This window comes from Ixodes scapularis, unplaced genomic scaffold, assembly GCF_016920785.2.
Source record: "Ixodes scapularis isolate PalLabHiFi unplaced genomic scaffold, ASM1692078v2 ptg001986l_1___fragment_3__unscaffolded, whole genome shotgun sequence".
Classification (NCBI taxonomy): domain Eukaryota; kingdom Metazoa; phylum Arthropoda; class Arachnida; order Ixodida; family Ixodidae; genus Ixodes; species Ixodes scapularis.
This window is the reverse complement of record NW_024610225.1, coordinates 318,403-344,489: the sequence shown is the minus strand read 5'-3', so window position 1 is coordinate 344,489 and position 26,087 is coordinate 318,403. Positions and strand designations below refer to the sequence as shown.

Sequence of the window (26,087 nt, the reverse complement as noted above, 5' to 3'; positions counted from 1 at the left end):
CTTTTGTTGAGAGTTAAACTGATCTCGGAGACAAGCTGAAAGCTGCGAAAGGAAGTGGTCATACGGTCATTAATAAGTCACATCCCCCCACCCACCCCTCCGAACGCCGTAGAAAATAATAACCTTTTTCAGTTAAAACCGAATTTGGAAAATTAATTCGGCGTACCTTTACCGGTTTTATGCGGTAAACGCTGAACCCTAAATATAGCGTATGGAGTTAAAAAATACATGTTTCAAAGTAGGTACTGTAAAGAAATGAGGGGTCTCGGCCGATTCGTCGAAAGCCAACACGTCGACGGCCAATTTGTCGAATCCGTTCTGTTGGGAGCAAGTTCGGAGTGGGGAGTATACTCGATATGGTGGCACGTGAAGGCTTTCTGGGCAGTACCGAAGCCTCCGCTGGTGCGTATTCTGGCTATTTCTCGAGCAGTTCCGCTAATTTTGGCGCGCAAGTTTGCTGGTGATGTCGTCTACAGTAAATAAATCATTCGCACGGCATGTTGCTCTCGTTAGTTAAAAGAAAAGAGAAACAGAAAGCGTCTGCGGCAACGATGCGCTCAGCACATGCTGTAGGGCAACAGCATTGAGGCTGTGGCATGTTTCTGCTTCACCGGTTTTCACTTGATCGATGCCTTCGGCGGCAATAATCTGTGAATTTAACTCAAAGTAACTTCTCGCCTGCAAGCTGGAGCCGCGTGTTTCGGGGACATTTTATTCACGGCGAATGAACCCTGCAGAATCAGTGCCCATGTCCACCTTGAATACGCTCAACATTAAAGTGCCTTATCTTACCGGTTGTACCAATGCACCTGCAATCAACGCATCTCCCACTTTTCTACTCTTTTGTTGTTTTTTGTGTTTTTTTAAGGGGGGGGGGGAGGGGCGTTTTACGCTTAGGTGGTAATTATGAAACAGCGAGTACTACGGAACCTCACCGGACCGACGCAAACCAGGCGGTTCATAATTTGAACTTATGGATTTCTTTTTCCCAATAACTTTTCCTCTTTCGCTAATTCTACAAAAAAAAACAAAACAAAAAAAAACAAGACAACGCGGCTAACATCGCCACGAAGAAATCACCTCTAACTACCCAATCTCTTCAGAGATCACCGTAGTTAAGTAGTGGTAGTAATAGGCTCTCATCCTTTACAACCTAGCGACAATAAATGAAAGCGTCAAGGAGGTTCGAAAGTATTCGCGCAGAGAGAGGTGAAGAGCGAGCTCGAAGTTGATAAATGCGTGCTGTTTTGTCTCCGTGCTGTTTTGGCACGTGCTCTTCTGTCGCTGTGCCGTTTTGACGCTGTGCTCTTTTGTCGCGTGCTCTTTTGACGCGTGCTGTTTTGTCGCCGTGCTGTTTTGACGCTGTGCTGTTTTGACGCGTGCTATTTTGACCGTGCTGTTTTGTCGCGTGCTGTTTTGTCGTGTGCTGTTCTGTCGCGTTCCCAAAACTTGCACCCTTTGGGAGGTAATATTTTGCTTACTTTTAGAGCCCAGGTCACGCGACACCCCCAGGTGCGGGCGTCACGTGACCCCCTCCACCCCCCCTCCCCCCGCGAGATCACGTGACCCCCGTGAGGGGAGGAGGACGGGGGGGGGAGCAGGGAGGTTGAGCAGGGGGGACGAATCGGAATTTTCATTACTCCGAAAAATGATGTTAAAAGACTTATCTCTTGTCCCTCGGCCGGCTTCCAACCGGAGCCCTTTCGTTCAGGAGTAGCAGGCAGGATCACGAGGGAGGAGAAGGATGGAGGAATATACCCTCCCCTCAGTACCCTTCAACCCTCCTCCTCCGCAAGAGCTGCGCTCCAATTCGGCGTTACGGGGAGTTGTAAACGGTTTTCATTTTTTACTTCGAGCGTTACGGCGGTAATGGACGCTAAGAGGTAAAAGTTCGCCTTCCCCTCTTTTTCGTACTCCTTTAAAAAAAAAAAAAATGAAGCAGAGCCGAGAAAACGAGCTCATTCGACAATTTTTTAAAAGCAGTTCTTTCTAAAGGCTTTCCAAGTGCCCACGCTGTCCACAGGAACCTCTTTGTGGAGGCGAAAATCTTTTTCATAAAACAAGTTCATATAAAGTAAGGTCAAAAATGAAAATGATCGAGACGCAGCCTTCATCAAAGCGCACATTGAGAAGGAAGTGGGCTTCTGGCAGGTGTGCCGCATCCTGAACGTCTCCGACAGCCAAGTGCGTGTCGCGCGGCGCTACTGGTTCCTGGCCCGCTGCTGCAACCGGCGACTGGCGTGCATGTCGGGGGCTGCATGCCACTGGCCCCGGACCTACCTGCTGGGTTGGAGCCCCAACTCCCTGTGGCCGGAGATCTTTAGCATGTGCCTGATCGGGATGATGGCCCTAGCCGCAGTCTGCCTCGCCGAGACCGACCTCTGGAAGATGCTGAGCCGCGTCTTCTACAGCACGCCGCACCTGTACGTGTCCCGCACGCCCCTGCATTGCCTCCTCTCCACAGAACAGGAGCGAAAGTGAGTATAGCGCAGACACGCTTTGCGAGAATACGCGTGCGTATACCTGCCAAAGAGGTCGAAAAATAATGCAGGAACTGAAATTGCACACCTTTTTATGTAATGTTTTTAGTTTACCAGTCACTTCGTACTAGCCATGTCTTACAGATGTCTGCAGCTCGTGGCTGCAGGATAGCTAATTGAATGACAATCTCTTAAGTGGCTGCATAATAGCTAGTTGAATGAGTGTGTCCTAGCCTAATAAAACAGTTTTCGCAAATTCCGTCCACCGACCGCTTAAACGTCATCCTTTCGTTCCTACGCATGACCTTAGAGAGAAGGCAAAATTGATTCCATTCTTCTGCAGGCGTCCAAAGAAAAACAAAGTCAAGGCGGGCAGAATGAATTGAGTTTCGTCATAGGGCACATTGCAATATTCATTGACCGCCCAATTTTCGGTTAATTGAAAACTAGATAAATGGGTGACTCCAATTGTACACGCGACGAGTGATATAATGGAGTGTCAGTGAGAAAATAGGCAGATCTGTTACCGCCGAAACCTCATGGCCATTGATATGTCGGATTTCCCCCTCGCTGGTGATGGCGCTTAAAGTAAGCATTAGGGATTTTCATAAAAGTGGACACTATTTTAAGAATATTTTTTTTTAGAAAAACATTTATGTATTGTGGTTCCACACCCTCTAAGTCGACAAGACCAGCCATGAACACCCAGTCGTCGCAGACCTTGACCGCACCATCTGTCGTCTGTATGCCCGCCGCCCCAAGAAATCTGACGCCTTTCCATGATGAGGCCCACGAGGATGTGGAGGACTGGCTTAAACATTATAAACGCATAGCCCGTCATAACGAATAGACTACGGAACAGCGCCTACAAGATATTTACTTCTGCCTGGAGGAAACTGCGAGGCACTGGTTCGAAATCCACGAGTCTTCGCGGACGTCGTGGGACGGCTGCGTCACCGAGATGAAGCAGAACTTCATGAATCAGCATTGTATGCAGACTGCCACATATCATCTCCAGGCGAGGTCTCAAGCACCCAACGAAAGCGTCACGAGCTCTCTTAAAGATATTCTGCGGCTGAGTACCCGTGCAGGTCGTTAAGCCACCGAATAAAAAATACTGCGCGTCCTTATAAGAGGCCTCGTCCGAAAACCTCCAACGGCAGTCGATGGGCTTGTTTCAGAAGCAAGAAATATCGAGCGGGCGCTAACGGTCCCAGCTTACCACTATCGTCGGCTCAACGACGTATCAGCTATGGCTTCAGCCCGCTCAGAGCTCAGCGCCAAAGCCGACGAACTTTGCGAGATCATCTGCGACGTTGTTCGCGAGGAACTCAAGAAACGTCTGTTGGCAGTGGTCCCTCCAACATCCTTGCTCATCGCCGAAGTCGTGCGAGAAGAGCTTCAAAGAGCCAACGAACCACAAGCTCCCTATCAACCCTGCGCCACTCGAGCGACCGGCGCTCAGCTACGCCACCATGGCACCACGACCGCTGTCTGCTACCCGTAAATACCAGTCGCTGTCCCGACGGGAGAATCCAACACTGCAGTGCCCGCGACACCAGGAAGAACAAGTCTTGTGCGTCTGACCAGAGCGTCCTTCACCGAGAAAAACCGACACGTGGTGAACGCCGACAAGCACCCGCTTTTCTACCATTGCGGGAAAGTCGACTACATCTACATCCCATGCCCCTAGCGACCACGGGGCTGCGCGTATTCCACCCGAGCGACCCGCACCCAAGTTACGGCGAACGTCCTCGCGACATCCATGAGTACCTCCGACGCTCACCACCCCTAGCCCCGTCTCTCCGCCGTGAATCCAACTCACTATCGCAACGACGTTCAGCGTCTCTAGCGCCACAAACCGTATACGAGAAAAAACTGCCTCCACTGCGGCACTGGAAAAACTAAGTGCGACAACGCCTGGAGGTGGCGTTGCCGATTACGATCGAAGAAAAAAGTGAAAGCCGTTTACAACTCCCTGTAACACCGAATTAGAGCGCAGCTCTTGAGGAGAAGGGGGGGAAGGTTACTGGGGGGGGGGGTGAAGTGACCTTGGGGGGGTCAGGTGACCTTGGGGGGTCACGTGACGATGCCGATGATGTCACCAGTGACGTCACTGATGACGTCATTAGTGACGATGACGATGCGGACTCCGATGACGTCATCAGCGATGATGACGATGACGATGCGGATGTCGGTGATGTCATCAGTGACGTCACTGATAAAGTCATCCGTGATGATGACGATGCGGATGCCAGTGACGTCATTAGTGACGTCACTGATGACGTCATCAGTGACGATGACGATGCGGATGCCGGTGAGGTCATCAGTGATGATGATGATGCGGATGCCGGTGAGGTCATCAGTGACGTCACTGATGACGTCATCAGTGATGATGACGATGACGATGCGGATGCCGGTGACGTCATCATTGACGATGACGTCACCGGGGAGGTCACGCGACCTCGGCGGGGGGTCACGTGACCCTGGGGTGGTCACGTGACCTTGGGGTGTGTCACGTGACTTCGGGGGTGACCTTGGGACCACCAAGGTCACCCCAAGGTCACGTAACGCCCAGAGGTCACGTGACCCCCAAGGTCACGTGACACCCAAAGTCACGTGACCCCGAGGTCACGTGACGCTGGGGGAGGGGTCACGTGAACTCTGGGGGTCACGTAACCTTGGGGTGACCTTGGGGGCCGCGTGACCTTGGGATGACCTTGGTTACGCCGACGCCGACGCCGCTCAAGCCGGGAACGGGCCCCTAAGAGCTGCGCTCCAAAAACTGCCAAGAACACCGGAGCGCTCTCACACTCTCTACTCCACGCATCAAAACGACGTTCCTGCAACGGTGCCCAACAACCTAAACGTTGTTATCGACGGCCACGACACATCGGCACTCGTAGACACCAGAGCAGATTATCCAGTCTTGAGTGGGAGGCTCTCTCGCCGCCTGCAAAAAGTTACAACGGCCTGGGATGGACCACACATTCGAACCGCCGGAGGACACCTTATTACAACCGTCAGAAGGTGCACTGTCTGAGTCCAAATTCACGGCGAGACGTGTGATGTGAAATTTCTCGTTCTATGTGACTATGCCAGAGACGTCATTTTCGGCATGGACTTTCTGTGATTACGGCGCCGTCATCGACCTTCGAGAAAACAGGTTAACGTTGCCGACACCTGTTATGCCTTTACAGGAACCCCAAACGACGTCAGTTGCCACCCGAGCCGCTGCCGAACACGTAAACCTGACGACGTGATCAAGTGCTCTTCTACCTGTCGTAACCCATGCAGTTAGCTGCGGCAAAGTTGTTAAGAAAGTCAACATTCAATTGCTCCAAGGAAGAAGAATAGGTGTCGCAAGGGGTGTAGCTGAACTTCAGGATGGACGCACTGGGGTCCTCGTGACGAACGTTAGACAAGAAACGCAATACCTCACGAAAGGTGCCGCTGTGGGCCGCGTCGAGGAACTCCGGAACTCCGCCGAAATCGCCGGGATTGCTGGAAAATCCTCGCCGCCTAAGCAAGAAAACAAGTCGCCGGCGCAGCTTGACATTGAAGCTTTTGGGCCCGAAACGACGGCAGCTGATTAACTTCCTCGCCTAATACAGCGTCTGCTTTGCGACATCGTTGAAGGTGCCCCAGACCGCAGTTTCGAAGCACCGCGTCGTTACCGAGGACGACGCATCAACCGCCGCACAGAGTTTCCGTAAAAGAAAGGGAGGTCATTTCAGAGCAAGTCCAAGAGATGCTGAACGACGACAGAATCCAGCGTTCAAGCAGTCCGTGGGCCTCCCCAATCGTATTCGTTAAGAAGAAGGATAGAACGCCTAGGTCCTTCGTGGACTACCGGCAGCTGAAAGCGGTGGCTAAAGAAGACGCCCATCTAACTACACCGCTACACCGCGGCACGTCTATTCACCTACACCGCTACACGCTACACCGGCTGCGCCTCTCTCGGTACTTTTCATCCACGAACTTGAAGAGCAGCTACTGGAAGATCAAAGTCAACGAATGGGGGACCGAGAGAAGACAGCCTTCGTCACGCCGGAGGAACTGTATGAGTCAGGGTGATGCCCTTTAGATTATGCACGGCGCACCAACTTTCCAAGACGGTGCCCTTTTAAAGTGGGGAGTAATGTCACGCGCGTTTCAGGGCAAGCGTGCCCGTGGCTGAATCATTATCGTGCTTGGCTGCCACGCAAAGGCCAAGGTTCGATGGCTGGTAGCAAAAGCACATTTTTGTTATTTTGGTAAATGTCGCGTTCTTGTAAATTCAAGGACATTGTTGCTTATTCGAGGTTCTACACCCCAGCCTTCTACGCCGCTTGTTCCAGAAGCCCTCACGTGGGCAAAAGGATTTCCGCGTGGCGAGCCGGGGGCAGTCTCGCCCCGGCGTCCGATTCTGCTGGTTTGCCGACATCGACGGCTGCAACACTGAACTTCTATTTAGTTTTGGGCACAAGATCGCCCCATTAAACGTCTAGTTACTCGAGTTATTCGCCGTCTCATCAGTTGTCACTCGTGACAATATGTAACTGGACTCCTAGAAATATTTTCAAGATAGTGCTCTGGCACAACTCCATCCCCAAAGGAAGGTCCATTTGGCGACAGCCACGCGGTGGGAAAAACGATGGGCGCGTGATAACAAAAAAAAAATAAATAAAAAGCTATTTCCACACGAAGCTGGGCATTACTTCTGCAACCTCCACACAACAAAAATACAAACATTTCTTCCCTAATATAGGTGACACCCTCAGTATACACTGAAAAATGATACGAAAGGTAGGACAGTCACTATTGAATATCCCTTTGTCAACGTCATGTAAGTAGCCGCATTGGGCGTTACACACCGGTGTTCCACGACTCCAGCGCTGTTCTCGTGCCAAAGTCGTATCATTGTCCAAGTCGACTGAGTGCCCCGTCATCCAACGGTGTTCGACGAGTTCAGTCTTTGTGCTTGTTGTGCGAGTCGTTTTTGTCATGTCTCTTTTGTGTTGTCACACTTTCCGTTTTGTTCTCGAAATGTGTATAGCGTCAGAATCCCCACACTGTACTTTATATTCCACCCCACTTCTAATGCCCCCATAGGTAGAGCCTTTTGGATTTGTGAAAACATTCACCAAAGTGTAATATGAAACAGCTGTACACCCCATGAATGTAAGGCTCTTCTAACAGTGAATGACACTTGCTAGACATATGGAGTAGACACAGTCGATGTTCTCCTTCCCTCACTCTTTTTTCCTAGCTTCCTGGCTGCACCTTCACGTGTAGCAAATAACTGAGGATAGTGATGCTGACCTACTAGCCTGATTTGTGAAGTTTTGCAACCGCGGATGTTCGCTGGATGAGACGTCTCCAGATTGAAGAATGGGCGTTGGGAAGCCAACTGTTCTTAGAGCGCAGCTCTTAGGCGCCCGTTTCCGGCTTGAGCGGCGTCGCCGTCGGCGTCGGCGTAATCACGCGGTGCATTATGGGTCAATTTCCCCGCTGAATTTAGTGGAAAAATTACCCCGCTAAATATAGCGGAAAAATTGCCCCGCGAAATCTAGCGGAATATTTTCCCCGCTAAATCTAGCGGAAAAATTTCCCCGCGAAATCTAGCGGAAAAGTTTCCCCGCCAAATCTCTTCTAATGAGCTCACTGACCTTTCCGCAGTTACAGAACTAAAGCAGCTGTCGGTGTCAGTCAAACCACCCTGTAGGTTTGATGCACCAACCAAGTTATAATGGTCATCGCGCAAGGCAGCCATCTTGACAGGCTTCACAGTCCTCCTGACGTCTAAGGTCTTTTTTCCGAAAAACTATCCTCCATCATCACGAACCAGCGCAAGTAGACAGTTATTAAAAATCCAAACACACAAAAAAATACACTCACACAGCGCTGAACTATCAACTGAATTGTATTTCAAACTTCCTCTTCTTCGACCCCAAGGAATAGGTTGCCAAGGAAGAAAAGGGGAAAGAAAAGGCAAATGGGGGAGGGCAAAAGAAAAAGAAAAGGAAAACAGATGAATAGAAGACAAAGAAAAGGAAAATAAAGGAGAAAAATACTAATGCATCAGAGTCCAAGAGTTACAAAAATTACAAAAATAATTACAAAATTAATCACGCACAGGTATAAACCAGGTGATATGCCGGCCTACTGTCGACTACACTCTACCATTCAACTCTGCACATTCCAAGCTTGTAAAAAGAGGTATAGTGAGGTCATGCCTTAAGGACTCTATTAGCAAGTCATGCTTACATTCAATGCAGGCAAGCTTCGACGCTCAAGTATCAAGGCTAAGGTCCGCTGGATATCCTCTACAAATATTGACGTCGGTAACCGAGGTTCTCCTCAGAGAAATCAAGCTCGGTAGCGCCGCAAAAATACCCAGAGACAGGACAACCAGACCGATAGTCGTGCCATATATGCATAATATATCGCATGGTCTAAAGAAAATAGCGAACAGAGTAAATGTAAATGTAGTGTTTTCAGCACCACACAAACTTCACAGCCTCTGCAAAAAAGTAAACACCTCCTCAATCAGCACCGTCAGCTGCGCAAAGAAACACAGATCCAACTTTGTCCCATGTGTTGAAGGGGTAGTCTATTCGTTTCCCCTTTCCTGTGGAAAAGAGTACATTGGACAGACGGGGCGGTGTTTAAAGGGAAGATGGGGCACTTCTAGATTTGAGAAAAAACGCTTGAATTGCGTTCATTTGGCCTTTAGAATAACATATATCAAAATTATATTTCAATGCGACGCGCCGGAGAGCCATAAGAGCAATTTGAAAATAGGGCTGAAGCCCCGCCTCCCTAGCCTTGGCAAGCCAAAAGATCCGTCGATGACGTCACGGACAGCGACTCTCTTTCGCGTTTTTCTCCCGTTTAACAATACTTACGCGGCAAATGGTTTTGGTATTCGGGTTCACGAGGTAAAAATACACTTGAATTCACTTCTAACTAATTTTTTTCAAGAAGCTCCGTAGCTTCCCTTTAAACGACCGCCTGCGAGAGCACAACAACAACATTGCCAATGCCAACTCCGGTCACCTAGGTATTCACTGTAGGGATTATGGCTGTTTTGCGCGACTGGACAACTGTGCTGTGTTAGGCAGGAGTAAAAACCAGCTCACCCGAGAAATTATAGAAGCGGAGAACATTGCAAGACGAGAAGCCCAGTGCGTTAGCACTCCGTCCTTAGCTTTATCGGAGAAAGAACTACATTATTTAGACAGAAGGTGTTTAAGACAATAAGCCAGTATAACCACTGATTTTTGTTTACATCTTATATTATTTAACAACTAATTTCTGTAACTCTTGGACTTTTTGCATCACTCAAACTATTTACGCCGAGAGTGTAGTCGACAGTAAGCCAGCATATCACCTGGTTTATACCTGTTCGTGATTAATTTTGTAATTATTTTTGTAATTTTTGTAACTCTTGGACTCTGGTGCATTAGTATTATTCTCCTTTATTTTCCTTTTCTTTGTCTTCTATTCATCTGTTTTCCTTTTCTTTTTCTTTTGCCCTCCCCCATTTGCCTTGTCTTTCCCCTTTTCTTCCTTGGCAACCTATTCCTTGGGGTCGAAGAAGAGGAAGTTTGAAATACAATTCAGTTGATAGTTCAGCGGTGTGTGAGTGTATTTTTTTGTGTGTTTGGATTTTGAATAACTGTCTACTTGCGGTGGTTCGTGATGATGCCTTACCAACTCGCCCAATCTGCAGTATCCTCCATCATTGTGTCACAATCCATGCGAAACCTCCCACAACTATTACGCGTTCCTTATCGCTATCCACTCGTGGATACTCTTTATGCTTCGCGCACCATTGGGTAAAAGTCCTCAATATTCTGATGGTCACGTGAAACGAAAACGCAAAATTTTCGTGCGAGAATTATTTGAGATATTTGAGCACGACATACGTCGGCATCTATGTCAATGTCTGTCACATCTCGCGCGATACGTGCTGAGCCATAGCCTTTATTCTAGAAGGCCTATCAATTCCTTGACGGAGGCAATGAGCGCGCGGCCGCTAGAAAAAGGCTATACAGCTACTCTGGGTTACCCCTATAGGGTAATCCAGAGGGGTAACTTATAAAGCATATACAGCTACCCTGGGTTACCCCTCTGGGGTAAGACAGGGTAGCTGTATAGTTTTTGCTTAAGAGCCAGAGTAACGCGCTCCTTTTTATTTTGCCGCCAACTCCGTATTGGCGGAGAGGCGGTCACGTGCACCGAGCTGGATTCGACGTTTGTGCGATAAAGCGACCTTGCAGGAGCCGAGTTTCGGGCGGATCATGCTTCTCGCTTTGCAATTCCGAAATATACAACCTACACTAAAACAGAAGGGACTGGAAGCTTTCTTGACCCTTCAACATTTTGTGTTGCCACTGGATACAGTATAACTGCGTTGTTTTATAATGCGAGCGATGTTTTAAAACATGTTTTCAAAGTCAGGGAAGAAGACGACATGGAGGACGATCGCGTAGCTCTCACAGCCGGGGCTCTTGCAAAAGTGAAGGTCGCTTCCTGCAGTGGGGCCTTGGATTCAACATGGCCGTCCTGGAATCACCATTGCGGTACTCTGCTCCGCAAGGCGCAGTATATACAGTTACTCTAGAGGTGACCTTTCAGCCAGCGCCAACAATAGGCGCGGTGGTCTCTCTGCGAAACAACAAATCAGAGCGGAGAAAAAACAAAGGAGGCTGTCGGTGCGTGGACAAACGGGAGAGGGGCGGAATAAAAATTAATCGACGCAAAATGTTCCCGTGTTCCGAAAAAAAAAAAAAGGAGTGCTTTTGTGTTTGTCTGGTTTTTATCGCTGTGCATTGTTTGGCGCCACCCGAGACAAACCCCGTGAGCGCCCTCTCCGTTGATCTCCTTTCCACTTTACAGAGGCCACGCCCCTTTGCGATATGACAGGCTTTCTATTAAAACAGAGGCTATATGGCAAAGCAGGTTCCATTTATTCGTCGTCTGCCCAGGCAAACGTGGCATACGCCACAATTTCTCATTAATCAGCTCCCACAGAACGGTTGTCGCGGGTAAACGCGTCTCGCACCGCTGCGCTCGGCCCATTTCTGGGTGCAGCCATGTTGACGTCACGTGACCACTAATAGGGTATTGTAGTAGACCGTTCCTGCAGCCCGCTAAGCACCCGGATAGCGCTCCGTAATCCGCCACAAGACCTTGAACTATGCAGACAAGGCTGGCGGCGCAGATGCGCAGCTGCGGCGTTTTCTTCGGGGATACCGGAGCGGAGGAGAAAAACGATCTACTACAACTCCCTAATATGCCCAACGGGAAAGATATCGGAAACCGGTAAGTTGCCATTTTTGGCCGCCGGTGTGCAGCTCTAATTTCCCGAGATGCTCGTGACGCATTGACAGGTAGTCGTCGTGAAGGGTGTCGATGGAGCTATAATGAGTTAGAAGGGTAGCTCTGGCAATCACTCGCTCCTGTTAGCGGCCGAGAGCGGTTTTACGCTTCATATGAGTCACTGTCAGAACCAACCACAACGTCGCAGCTCCACCCCGCTTTGCATGCGCAGTTCTGAGCTACTCTCGCCCTTATGCCATCTCCCTCAAACACTTTGACTCTCTCAGAAGCTCGGCGAAAGGATGGCCTGCAACGCCGGAACTTGATGCATCTCCTCTTTTCTAACCTTGAAATATTAACGTTTTCAAATTCATTGCACTAAACCTTAAAAGACACGTGCAAAGGATTTTTCAAACAACCTACAGGGTGATTCAAGGAGACGCCAGGCTCTTTAAATCTACCGCAAAATTCGGTTTCTTAACCTATCGCGCTACGACTTTGTGCAGTGTTGCCCACAGATGGTGCATTTTTTTGTAAAATTTGCAAAGAGCGAACCTACCTGAGGAAAAAGTGAGCAAAGAAAGAAGCCTTAGCTCTTATGGAAACGCAGCGACGCCACCGGTCTTCAAACAACACGGCACCGTTTCGCACGGAGACAAGAGATGGCGCAAGTGGTCGCGACGCCAACTGCCGCCAACGAACGAGCATACGACGCATAGAGCCGGCGTATTTAGCAGACAAGGAACTGCAGTTCCTTGTTGTTACCGCGCCTGTTTTTGTTTCTGTGACTGTCGCCGCCTGCAGAACGCGCGCCGCTTTTGAGTCGAAAAGATCGTCTGCTAAAGACGCTGGCTCTCGGCGCCGCATGCTCGTTCGTTGGCGGCGTTCGTTGCGCCATCTCTTGTCTCCCGTGCGAAACGGCGCCGTGTTGTTTGAAGACCGGTGGCGTCGCTGCGTTTCCATAGGAGCTAAGCCTTTTTTCTTTCTTTACTTTTTCCTCAGGTAAGTTCGCTCTTTGCAAATTTTACAAAAAAAAAAAAAAAAAAAGCACCATCTGTGGGCAACGCTGCACAAAGTCGTAGCGCGATAGGTTAATAAACCGAATTTCGCGGTCGATTTAAAGAGCCTGGCGTCTCCTTGAATTTCCCTGTAGATGAAAAAAGAACGCCATAAAACAAAACTTACAACGACAAAACTATTTTAGAGCTATATTTACGGCGCGAAACGAATTCGTATTTGGCGCCCCCTGGCGCTCGTGGAAAAGTGGCCGCTATGGTCACGTGACTGGCCACTATGGTCACGTGGTACTTGCGCTCTTTCGGGAGCTTCATATGGACTCTAACAGTTACTTATTAATCTTCGTTTTAAGTACAACAAAAACGAAAAAAAGAAGATTAATAAATAACTGGGTATGACGAGAAGGCGTCCGCCGATCACGGAGGAGCGGTCATGTTTCATGGGGGATCGGGAGGCGGAGCAACTCCGTTCGGGTCGCCTGCTCCATGTCGGATTTGGCCTACTGATCTAGGCGCGCTCCCAAACGACCAATGGAATTCGCCATTAGATATGTTTGCGCATGCGTTCGCCTCCTTCTCACCGCGCCGGAGCAAAGGCTCGCAGCGCAGCATCGTAAATCGCTAAAATCACAATATTTAGGCTTCATTTTCACTAAGATTAAAATACAATGATAACGTATCCTATTCAGTTTCCTGTAGCCTTATTCATTTCTTGCTATCGGCTTTGAACGCATTGCGTGGCCTTGACCTGCTGGTTACGGGTTTTCGTTTGTCTTAAGGGATGGATCTCGCGCTTGTCGCGTGAGCTCCCAGCCCAAGTTATGTCCAGCGACGAAAATCACCAGATAACGAAATAAAAAAAGAAAAAAAGAAAAGGAAAGAAACAAGTTCAAAGCTAGCTACAACCTCCTTCTGAATGCCACGGAAGTGAACATATTAGACAGTTTTAGTATAGCGTTGCTGGCTCTTACGTACGCCATAGGCAATAGTATAGCGTACGCTAAAAGTGACCTGCTCGGACTGAATTTATTTGTGCGTTACATTTTCGAGTGAACACCGCGCATGATTTTGGTTAAATTTGCAAGAGCCGTAGAATTCCGCGTGCTTATAGCGCAGCCATGCTCCTGGAAAGAAATATTGAAAATGAAAACGTGTCAATCATTTTATTTCAAATTAAACCAAGCCGCAGCTGCTTCGTCAAGCGCGCTTTTCTGCGGGGTACAGAGGCTACGAGTACGAGTGCGTAGCCAAATTCGATCACAGAGCCTCCCTCAGTCGTCCCGTGGAAACGGCACTTTTATCAATGCTATCGCGAATGAAATTCATGACCTACTGATGTCCACTGCATAGCGAGAAATTCGGCGATTTCTTTTAGAGTCGTTCGTCCGTCGGCGATGAACTATGCGAATAGGCTTAGCGTTCAGCAGATCGCACCGTTGAGGCACATTCCGAGCGGCGAACATTTTCACTGTTCACTCCTTCAGCTGCACGGCGATCTGATTCGACTGCGGTAGGTCCCAGAAAGCATTGCCGAGCTGAACACCACGCAATTTCACGTAACACAGAACTTCGAAAACACCACGTTGCCCCCTTGTTGCGCCAGTCGAGGTAACCGCCACCTTGAAACTGGCGCTCTCGTCGGGTCCGAGATCTCTCGAGAGCGTCCCGAAAGCCCGCTAGCCCGCCAAGCAAAATCCCCAGCGTTGCGTTCGTACGCAATACGCTAGCCTTTCTACTGCGTTCTGCGCACGCACACTCACGACCCGCAGTCTCCTCGCGTACGCAAAGCTATAGCGTACGGTCCACTAAAACTGTCTGTTATGTATGCTGACTATTCAAGGAAGATCAAGCAAAGTAAAGCGTAAAAGTTGCAATGCGGGAACAGTAATTCATTTGACTAAGCCCCTTCTTCAAAAGGCCAGGTGATGTCAGCGCGAACCAGCTGCGCGCAAAGAGGTTAGGCGCTGTCGCGTGTACCTGGAACAAGTGGTGTAAGCACATAGCTGCGCGCTCGCAATGGCCTAATGTAGGGGAGCTCTTAGCAGCGGGCGAACAATCTCTAATGACGGACTCTGAGCCAAGGTTGGATGACTGCGCTTAACGTTTCGCCTGAGCTCGGCTCGGCTCGGTAGAACACGGGTGGTGTGTAAGCGCGCGGCGAGTACTCACATTCTTCGTGCCAGGATGGATGAATGAATGGATGGATGTTGAAAGTTACACCATTTGTAGCGGGCGGTAGCTTGCGCCACCTAGCAGAAGTCTAAAAAGACAAGCATACGATTTCTCCCGCCCTTCTAAAACCAATTTTCTTTTCCTAACAAGAAATGGTGACCACCAGTGTTGGTCGATAAAATTTTGAAAAGAATCTACAAGGAAAGCATTTATGAGCTCTAAGTCAAGGCCGTACGTGCGTTTCCAGACTCAGGCGTCAGCTGCCTTCCAAGACGCTCGCGTGCGAAGACACGCTGTACGTGAGCCACCTGCGGCAGGAGGCTGGGCCGTACGCGCCATTGCACGACGTCACCCTGTGCCTGCACCGGCGCGAGGTCGTGTCCGTCCTGGGCCCCACGGGCTGCGGCAAGTCGCTCCTGCTCGAGGTGTTGGCCGGTCGGCAGCTCGTCACCGACGGAAACGCCTACCTGCTCGGGCTCAACCTTTTCATGCACACCAACCAGGTACACCTTCTGCCGGATGGCCGTCATCCCGGCGTAGAGTAACGGCTCCTATACTTTGTTCACCCTTAAGGTGAGACTTGAGCCAAGTCTACGAGAGCGACAGAACGGTATCTGGGCTTTGAAAGGCTCTTCCGCAAAACAAGCTCAAGCGCCAGCAAGGCACGTTTCAAAACAAGGTGCATGGGTTAGCTCCTGCTTACACCTTTAACTGCAGCCTCACCTTAATGGTGAACGGAGCTGAGGTGGCGTCGTGTGAAGTCATGTAACCGTGTTATCGCGTCTCCCATCTACGGGGGCAAGGAAGATAGTGGAAATGACAGACTTTTGTATCGTCAATTTAGTATACTTTTGTTTTAGTGCTCATAAAATCCTGGTTAATTTTGGAATTCCCCCGGGAAGACTCTTAGCGTCTATTTTATTTTTGTTATTAAAATCTAATATTTGGAATAAAATTTCTTGGAAGCCGCGGTTATACGTCCAATGACCGCGCAATTGATAAGAAAGGGAACGATTTAATCAAGCAGTACCATTCGAATCGGAAAATTTGGGTTTGATTGAGAAGTATCGTAACTCAGGAGAGATGGGCATAACTTATGGAAGAGCGTTATGTCCCTAGCCCACGAATTGAAGCACACTCGTGTTGGCTACATGCTTGGAAACCCGAGCCTTTCGGAGGTTTCAGATTTTAAATATTCTGAGATATACATAGTCTACCTTTTAAGCTGCATTAAGCATATTACCTGCGTATGTCAACCTCCTCCTAAATTTACCAAAAACTAACTTTATAAGATATAATATTAAAAATATATGTTCCTAAATTATGAATATATTTTTCGGCAGTTGCGGGATGATGCTATCGGGCTTCGGGGAGCCGTTCACGAAACCAATCTCTACGAAGTTAAAAAGGATTGAGGATAGAATGGGTAGGTTTGTATATCGCTAACCAGATGACGTCAGTGGCTGATCTACTTCAGGGAGCTGGTCTGCCATCAGTGACGAAAATAAATTGAGTATTCCAATAAAAATGCTTACGTCAAGTCACATATAGGTCTTTATACAGGGGGTGCGAGTGCTCCAAAATGCTTGTTTGGCGAATGCAAGGAGGAGCACGCCTATCAAACGGAAACACACGGAAGGCGCAGCCAATCGCGCAGCGTTCTTGGTTCAGGTCGAGGTGCTCAAGGAGCAGACGAAATTGCACGCCGTATAGTAGTGCCCAATAGTGAAAAGGAATACCTGTTCTTTTTACCCGAATAGTTAAAGTATACGCACCACAGAAATCTACAACTTCGTGTGACGCTATAGCGGTGCCGACAGAATGGAAGTTTGAGTACATAACATTAACAGAATCGAAACATTCAAAACAAAGACATTTCTCGTGAGCGGACGTCGAGTTATTGGTAAAACAAACTTTCAAGAAATGTAATTGTCGGCGCCTGTGGCATTAATTTCAGCTAAAATAACCTCGTTTCATCACGAATAGAAGCAAGACTGTCCTTTTTGCTGCAAACCCAATGATCGAACAAATCCACTCGATTCATGAACTGGAAATTTTTTTTTTAGTATGGGTATACGCGAAGGCGTCTTCCCACTATATTATGGACATTAGCTTAACCCTTCCTCTACAGCAAAAAATAAAAGAAAAGAAAGCGCTGTCACATTTTCCGGCTTTAATATCCCATAAACAACATCAGCGGCAGTAACCTATGAAGTTCCAGCTTTATAACAATTGAACTGCCATTGAGCTTCATTCGCGCAAGTAGGAGTCGTTGTGGTTGAACTTTAATTACAATGAAATTCTAACGACAACGTCGGAAGTGCTCTGAAAATGGGAGCTAAGGACGAGAGGAGGAGGAAGGGTGTTGAGATATATATTCAGCTTTCCGAAAATCAGCTATAACAAAAACTAAATATTTTCGTCTAAATGCAGCCAATCTACTTAGGAGAAGCTAAGTTTATGGTAGCCCTCTTGCCTGAAAACGGCACGCGTTTTGTCGCCAAAATCATGAGACGCATGGAATGCAGTACTAACGCATGAAAGGCTTTTTAACAGAACCCCCAATCCCAAAGTTGCGTCCGTCTGTCCGAATGTCTGAGCATTTTCTGCTACATTTAGCTTGAAAACTGAGATCACGTGACCGATATACCAACTGAGAAAATTAACATTACGTGAGCTATTCATCAAGTCAATTTCCCTGCTAAATTTAGCGGGAGTAAAAAAAAAAAAAAAAAAAAAAAAAACAAGAGGATATTATGATAATGGAAGTATTGCAAAGGTGCAACCGAACTGGACAAGAATTACGATAATAATCCCTGGAGAAGGCTAACAGGAGGCACAAGGGACAGACACTAATCTCCAAACACAGCTAGGGGACTGGTGCGCGACCGAAAAAATCCGCCTGGTTTAGGTATCGAACAAGGCACCTCTCCGTTTCCAGTGGCTACCAACTGAGCTAAGCAGGAAATAGACGTCAGTAGAGCAAACGGGTTTTATATAGGGAGACTTCATGTGCGCTTTGCTGGGGTGATGCCACTTTTTGTAATACCACTCGCCGACAAACCAGCAGCCATTTTGGTCCTCGGCGACAATCTGTGGACCTGTAACCCTCCCGGAAACAAGCACCTTATCTCACAAGTTCGGAGCAGCGTTGTGGAACCCACGGAGGGAGGATTAGCACTTCCCCCCTCGGATGGGAGGACCGATGGACACAAAGGCCACTTTCCGGCGCACGGGGAAACAATGAGGAACAAAATGGCGGTGGACGAGGGTGTGGGAAAGGGAAACAGGCAGTTGGCATCACCTTATGCGAAGCGCACATGGAGGCATACTAGTTTTATCAGCTGCCACGAGTCTACCACCAACAAGGTTTGTTGGTGTTAGATTGGTGGCAGCTCATAACACCCGTTTGCTCTACTGACGTCTAACTCCTAGTTAGCTCAATTGGTAGAGCGCTCCACTGGAAATAGAGAAATCCTTCGTTGGATACCAGGACCAGGCGCGTTTTTTCGGTCGTGCACCAGTCACCTCGACCTGTTTGGAGATTTATGTCTGCCCATCGTCTCCCTTGTTCCTCTTCTCCAGGGATTATTATCATCGCCAAGAGGCCCTGGGTTTGATTCCTGGTGAGCCAGTGTTAATTTATTGTCTGAAAAAATGATTTTCCTCGTTGCCTTACTTATGTGGCTGTGGTACCCAAACCGGTCGTGCTGGCAAGCCCTACCATGGTGTACCTGCGGACGGATGGACGGATGCCGGTACGGACGAATACATTTTTGGCACTAGAAGGTTCTGCTTTAAAGCATTTCAAATTATAAAATACATGTGTCGTTCAAATTAAGGTGGCCATCGCTATCACGTGAATTGCTTGAGCACGCTCTTGAGTAATATAAAATTGTGGCAGAAGTATTTCTGCGGCTGTCCAAGCTAACGCAGAGCGTTTGGTTAATCGCGCCTTTTTTTGCGCAGTTTGTGCGTCAGCTCGGCTACATGCCCCAGGAATTGGGAAAGCTCTCCTGGATGACGGGACGGCAGCTCATGCAGCACATGGCCAGGATGCGCCGGATTCCTGCAGCTGTCATCTATAACGTCGTGAACCAGGTCATGTACATGCTGGATCTTTTCGACGATGCCGACAAGCCCATCGGACATTTCAGGTATATCTTTTATTTCCTCATCTCTATTTCCGCCACCAATCAAATAAACACAGTATAATAGATAAAAAAAACAGTGTATATTGGCGATGCTTTGCTACAGACTACGTCGAAAGGAGAAATCATTGCTTGTCTCCCGTAGTCAGTGACAGGTTATGGAATTTCCTCCCACCTCTTGCAGAGCAAACGCTGGAGAGGACGAGACCTCCTCTCCGACATTCGCTTTAATAAAGTGGAAAGAGGTGGGAGGAGCCTCTAGTTTACTCTTCACTTGCCACCGACTAGTGTACTTGAACAGCACGCTTGTTAGGACTATTTTAATGATATTTTCTGGCGGCCCTCTCGCGCGTCGAGCACAGTCACACTGAGTAAGTTGGCGCTTCCTTTCAGCCATTTCCGCGCAGGTGGGCAATAAGGAGACGTGAACGGCACATTAACTTGACTTTCCCGCGACCCGAGCATATGTGAGCTATAATGGGAGCATGTCTCCGGCAGCGCATGTACACCCGCCGGCAATATGAAGATGAACACTTTACCTGGTTTCTTGCCTGTTTTACGGGTCCCTAAAGCTCTATTAACTCTCAGCGTCTCAAATGGTACGTGGCCAAGGGTCTAAACTTTGCGTTCTAGCCCTCTTCTGGGACAGAGCTTGTTCCAAAACTTGCAGGATGTCAAAAACAAGAGGGCTGTTCACCTTCATATCGCTCACGGGTGTAAGGGCGTTTTGATGTGGTGATCGAAGTTTTGGCGGGGAAGGGATGACTAGACAAATTGACAAGAACGAGAAAATTGCTACCGCCTTCCAAAGAAAATCGAACTCAGGGCACCAACGTTTTGAGCCCGGCGATGAATCACTACGCCGACGGGAAGTCTCGGGATGCGGTATTTATTATGTGCCCCTATCCTTATAAAGTGCGTGTCGGGCCAAGGTCCGAGGCGCTTTCTGGACGTGTCGCAGACATCTCATCTGGAAAGAAGAACGAGCGGTGTGAAGATAAGATGACTGAGCAGAAGCTGCGCCGTGATGAGTTTGTCTATCTTGAATGGGTGAAGATGTACAATATTCGACAACTAGTTGCCCGATTATGGGTTTGTCGCAATTTAATAGAACTCATATGAATGTAATCTACAGCAAAGAACTGTAGAAATACAGTCGCGATTTTATAATCTTTATTTGGTCTTGTTTCCCAGTATATACAAAGTGCATTTGGTATGATCACTGGAATATTTATTATATTTATTACCCATTTTGTGTTCGTTTTGCAACCGTTTAATAATGACATACCCCTAAGAAAAAATTCATCGTACAAGGGACGTACCATATTGATTTACCATTTATTTTTACGCTTCAGATACCGGTCACTTAGGGGTCTGTACATATGTCAACATTCTCAACAGACTGACCTTGGTGCCCAGTGCCCTTGCACTATCTGTGTAGCTGCCTCTCTATGCCTTGCTGGAACCACTTTTCTAAGTGCCTTGCACCCATGCCTGGAACGGTGCTTTCAGCTTATTGATCACCTTTAGGTGTTGTCTTTGCAGGGAGTTTTTTCATGCCACTGAACGGGTAAAAACACGTGGGGGCTGTCGTGCCGGGCTGTGGCCGGCGGTCAAACCGCACGGCCCACCAGCGACGGCAAGCAAGCAACTGAGCCAACTGAGCGTCCAGAGCCGGGAACCAAAAAGCATGTTTATCTCACGAGGCAATGGCTTTTTACAGAAAACGTGGGCACAGTGTTCGCAACCCAATTATCGAAAGTGTCCTAACTTGGCACTCACGCCGCCCACAACATCTCCCCCCTTAAAAATGTCCGAGAATGTCCCGGGCATTTTAGCTGTGAAAAAAAAAAAAAAACAGTTTTACAGATAGTGTCTTTTGGGAGCAACCACTTGTCTCCCAGAATGGGTCGTGTAGGCTTGGCCTGTGTCATAACCACGAACACCTGGTGGTAACGCCGGACGAGGCACATCACAATGAGGGGAGTCGTCAGGTCCCCCCGAGGCCGAACCATCGCCGGAAGCTGGAGTAGCAAACGGCGTCGAAGATGCGCTCCTGTCACTGCGTCAACGACATAAGACCTCGGGCGTTGAGCCGGGCTTAAGGCAGTGCCACGCAGCCTCTCGGGTTCAACCCAAACTCAAGTGCCCTGTTAAAGTCTTGGAAGAGCACGGGCTCGATGACGGCTGTTGAAGTCTGCTGTCTGTTTCCTACAGTAGTCGGAGTCTCGGGTGACAACCAGGTCTCGTCCCGGATTAAGAGGCTGTAGCTGCTCCTTCCTCTTCTGAACCCGCGTTCGAAGCTGGCGGCCCATCAACAGCTGTGCTGGGTTGTAGCCGGTGACACCTTGCGTGTCTCTGTAACTGAGGAGCGCCAAGTACGGGTCCTTGGCCTTGCGAAAGAGGTCCTTAATGGTTCGAACCATTCGTTCAACTTCACTGTTTGACTGGGGGAAGTTTGGGCTACTGGTCACACGTGCGAAGCAGCAGGAGCTTGCGAATCGGCCGAACACCAGAGACAAAACTGGGGGACCGTTACCAGACCGGAAAGTCTTGGGGATTCCGTGACGATCAAACATACTCTTGAGGACGTCAATGACCTTCCCTGCTGTCGTGCTTCGTAGCGTCGCCCGGGGTACCGGGAACAGTAGTCAACTAGAAGAATGAAGGTTTTGCCGTTCAAGTGGAAGAGGTCGACACCGAGGACTTCCCTCAGAAGGCACGGGCTCTGGACTTGCAGCGGTTGATACCTTGATGGCCTTCGTGGATCAAGGCTAGTATCGTCGGGCGGAGTGCTGCTGAGATGACGATACGGGTTCCCTTCAGCAGAAGACCATTGCAGACTGAAAGTTCTTCCAACACGGGTGCATACATTGCAACGTGCGTAGGTAACTTTCCCTTGGATGCCAACCGCCCTGGAAGGATGAGATGTGGGTACTGCATTCACCCTCGGATGTTTGAGCCATCTTGAGATCTTCTATGGAAGCTGAAAGCACCTCAGAGGAGCCGTCCACTTTTTCTGCAGCGAAAAGCTCGATGGCGTCCAGCTCTCCCGGCCCGACGATGGCCTTGCAAGGGATTCGAGACAGTGTGTCGGCCGTGACTAGTAGTTTTTCAGGAACGTGCAGCATTCGGAATCGATACGGCATCAGTTTCTGCCGCAACCGTTGAATCCGCGGTGGCACGACGTCGAGCTACATCTTTCCGAAAAGGGAGACCAATGGCAGATGATTCGTCTCAACATCAAAGGAGATGCCATGCCTATACTCACTGCATCTCTGTACAGCCCAGGTAACCGCCGAAGCCTCCTTCTCCACCTCTCTGTAGTGCTGCTCAGTTGTTGTCAGGGGTCTTGGCGCAAAGGCGACAGCTGGACTTTCTCCTGTTGGTTGAGTCAGGAGCAACACCGCGCCTAGGCCGAAGGAGCTTGCATCCGCTGAGACCGTAGACGGGTAGGCTGGGTGGTAATTTCCCATACAACGGTCGGACGTCAGCAGCTTCTTGAGAGCATCAAAGACGACTTCCTGTTCGTACGATCAGGTCCACTCCGTGTTCTTGCTAAGCAGAGCCCTGATCGGCGCTGTCACTTGGGCCACGTGTGGGAGGAAGCGGGCCAAGTGATTCACCGTGCCGAGAAGTCGGCGTACCCCAGCGACGTCCGTTGGTGGGTCCATGTTTTGCACGGCGGACAGCTTGCCGGGATCAGCCCTTATCCCTTCCGCTGAGACAACAACTCCCAGGACTGACACTTGGGACACTCCAAAACTGCACTCCTCCCTTTTAAGGGTAACGCCGGCTTCGGAGAGACACAACAGCACCTGCTGCAGGCGTTGGCCTTGTTCCTTCTTCGTTCTGCCAAAGACTAGGACGCCGTCGACCATGTTAACTGTTCGGTCTAGGCCCTCTGAAATCCAAGCCATCTGTCGCTTGAAAAACTCTGGGGCCGACGTGATGCCAAATGGGAGGCGGCAAAAGCAATAACGCCCAAACGGCATAATGAATGTCGTAAGCTCTTGCGGGTCCTGGGGAAGCTTGACCTGATAGAAGCTTCAAGTAGCATCGAGCTTCGAGAAGACTGCTGCATCCCCCAGAAGTCACAGGACTTGATCAACAGTGGGGAGCACATGGCGGCCTCTCAGGACAACTTGATTTAGCTTGGTAAGGTCAACACAGAGGCGGGAGCCTCCCGACGACTTTGGAATTACGACCAGTCCAGCGCACCAAGGTGTGGGGTTGGTGACACGCCAAATGACTCTGTCTTGCTCCAGTTTGGCCAGCTCCGTTCGCACCCCCTCGCGCAGGGGTATTTTAATGTCGTCCAAGAACTTGACCACACCAAGAGCCTGGATGGCTTGGACCCCAAACTGGGGCACGGGGAGGGACTTGATCACGTACAGACGCTGACGACGGGTCTTGCCTCGCCATAAGAGGGTAGCCAAAAAAAACCACGACTAGCGACTGGTCTCCCGGTCCTGCCAGCAGGTCGTCGACCATGTGCAGATGACGAGGTCAGTTCGGAAAGGCTTTCGAAACAGCAGACACGTCCGCGCCGGAATCTACCTTGAATCTCGCCGTGTAGTTGTCGACAGTGACCTCGACGTACTTGGCCTTGGCTTTCTCAATCTCGAGGATTGCGTGGAGCTGTAAGGTCGCCACCTTGCTCTGCTTTCGTTTACGAGCGCGAATGACATCCACGAAGTGGCCCTTCTTCTTGCAGTAGTTGTACGGAGACTGCCGAGCAGGACAGTCGGAGCGTGCGTGGGGGGGCTCGACCGCAGTAGCTGCAGGAACCCCAGTCGTTATCGCCACGTGAAGACACGGCTGACGCGTCGTCTGACCGTTTCGTTGTCTTGCGCTGGTGCGTCGGACCACGACGAGACTTCGTAGCGTCAACGTTGACGGTAAGCTGGCCTGACTCACGCCCACGAGTAGTCTTTTTTTTTTTTTGGCGTCTTCGGCCTGTCTCGCCTACGTCCACGCGTCCTTGAGGCTCAGCTTGGCGTTCTGGCAGAGTTGGTCGGACAGGCGTCCGTCGCAAAGACCGACAACGAACCGGTCGCGAACCAGACGTTCTTCGACATCGGGGGACGGGTAGTTGCACGGCTTGACAAGCTTGCAGAGCTCGGCGTGGTAACTGTCGACGCTCTCTCCCGGCTGCTGTACCCGCTTGTGGAACCTCGATGACTTGTACACCTCGTTGAGGGGGTGCACAAAGCGTTCCGAGAAGCGTTTGACTACCGTGTCGTAGTCGTTCAGGGAGGCGGCGTTCAAGCCGAACGTGTCGAGAAGGACCCGAGCTTCGGGGCCCATACAGTAGAGAAGTGTCCGCACCTGAATGTACGGTGGTGCCTGGCGATGTCCGGAGGCATAAGCGTAGCCCTCGAATTGCGTAAGCCACGCAGTACAAGAATCGGTGTTGTCGAAGTTGAAAGCAGCGGGCTGACGTAGGGAGACGCCCACCCACGTTGGAGCTTCTTGCGAGTTCGCCATGAGAACATGAGACTTAGGCCTAATGCGCTGTCATGAGGACCGAAGGTACGTATGCCTAGTGGACTGCTTCTGGCACTATGTCGTGCCGGGCTGTGGCCGGCGGTGAAACTGCAAGGCCCACCAGCTACGGCAAGGTAGCAACTGAGCCGACTGAGCGTCTAGAGCCGGGAACCAAAAAGCATGTTTATCTCACGAGGCAATGGCTTCTCACAGAAGACGCGGGCACAGTGTTCGCAACCCAATTACCGAAAGTGTCCAAACTTGGCACTAGCTCCGCCCACAACAAGGGCCAGGCCATGCCATGCCATATCCATGCACAACTAAATGTTCTACTGGTCGTACAACGCGTCAGAAAGACGACCGCACTCGGTCAGGTGCTGGTCAGTCACGGCCTTACTCAATGCACATGACAGTGATTGGCGGGAGCTTCATCGGGTGTGGCCGTCTTCCTGACAAGTCATACGACCTGTCGGGTGTTTGTTCGTACATAAGAACGGCCTGATCGGGCCCCCAGTGGTTATAACCTGTGACGTGGCATCAAACAAACCCTGCGAGAATATAATTTTGTTAGGTATAGCTGTCAGCTCGAACATAAACACGAAAACAAAAAGGATAAAAAGGGACATGCACACCGATGCGTACACACCACTGTGCAAACAGCGGTGTGTATGTCGCTTTCTAACCTGTGTGTTTTTTTAGTTATTTTCTAGCTGACACTTATACCTAGCATGTACCAGCTAGCTCAACTTACGACTGTATTGCACAGTAAAAAAAAAAAAAAACGTGCTTGACGTTTTTGATTACAGATCGTTAATACAACAATATGTGCAATACAGTAAACAACCCAGCACAATGCGCCACACAATGTACGAGTAAAAAAGATAAAATGAAGGAAAGAGGGCTCATTCCGGAGCGGATTCAGCACGGTCAAAAAGCCTGCGCTTGTGACGCCAGAACTGGCCGCCAGTTTGGGAGACAGAACGACAGATTGTAAAATAAAGAGCACAAGAATAGTATTGTTCTCCGGGAGAGGCGGACACATTCCGAAACACATTTCTATTCCTTTCTTTGTTTTTTTAAACTAAATTTTTCTGGAGCTTTTTTTACTTACGACGTATCATCTCTCACTACAACTTCGCATCCTTACACTGCCACTAGGAAAGAAGGATAAGGATTAGGCCTTTTTAGAGCGCATCTCTTAGGCGCCTGTTTCCGGCTTGAGCAGTGTCGCCGTCGGCGTAATTGCACGCGTTGCGTATGGGACGTCACAGACCTACACAGCAACTCAATTTCCCGCTAAATTTAGCGAAGAAACTGAATTGGTGGGCAGCTCTGTGACGTCCCATAACGCAACACTGCGGATTCAATATCCCCCGCTAAATTTAGCGGGAAAACTAACGTCGCATGAGCTCAACCCCAATTCAAAGTCCCCGCTAAATTTAGAGGAAAAATTAATTTGTGTTTAAATC

At 49.4% G+C, this 26,087-nt stretch overlaps 1 protein-coding gene across 1 annotated transcript in view; it reads left to right on the top strand.

The window, feature by feature from the left end:
• The first annotated feature begins 2,325 nt into the window (after positions 1 to 2,325).
• Positions 2,326 to 26,087, top strand: part of LOC120845831 (phospholipid-transporting ATPase ABCA3-like) — a 61,059-nt gene continuing 37,297 nt past the window's right edge. Inside the window, exons 1-3 of the mRNA XM_040217400.1 lie at positions 2,326 to 2,477; positions 15,225 to 15,480; positions 18,947 to 19,134. Coding sequence (XP_040073334.1) covers positions 2,326 to 2,477; positions 15,225 to 15,480; positions 18,947 to 19,134 — 596 coding nt within the window. The remainder of the gene's footprint in view (positions 2,478 to 15,224; positions 15,481 to 18,946; positions 19,135 to 26,087) is intronic.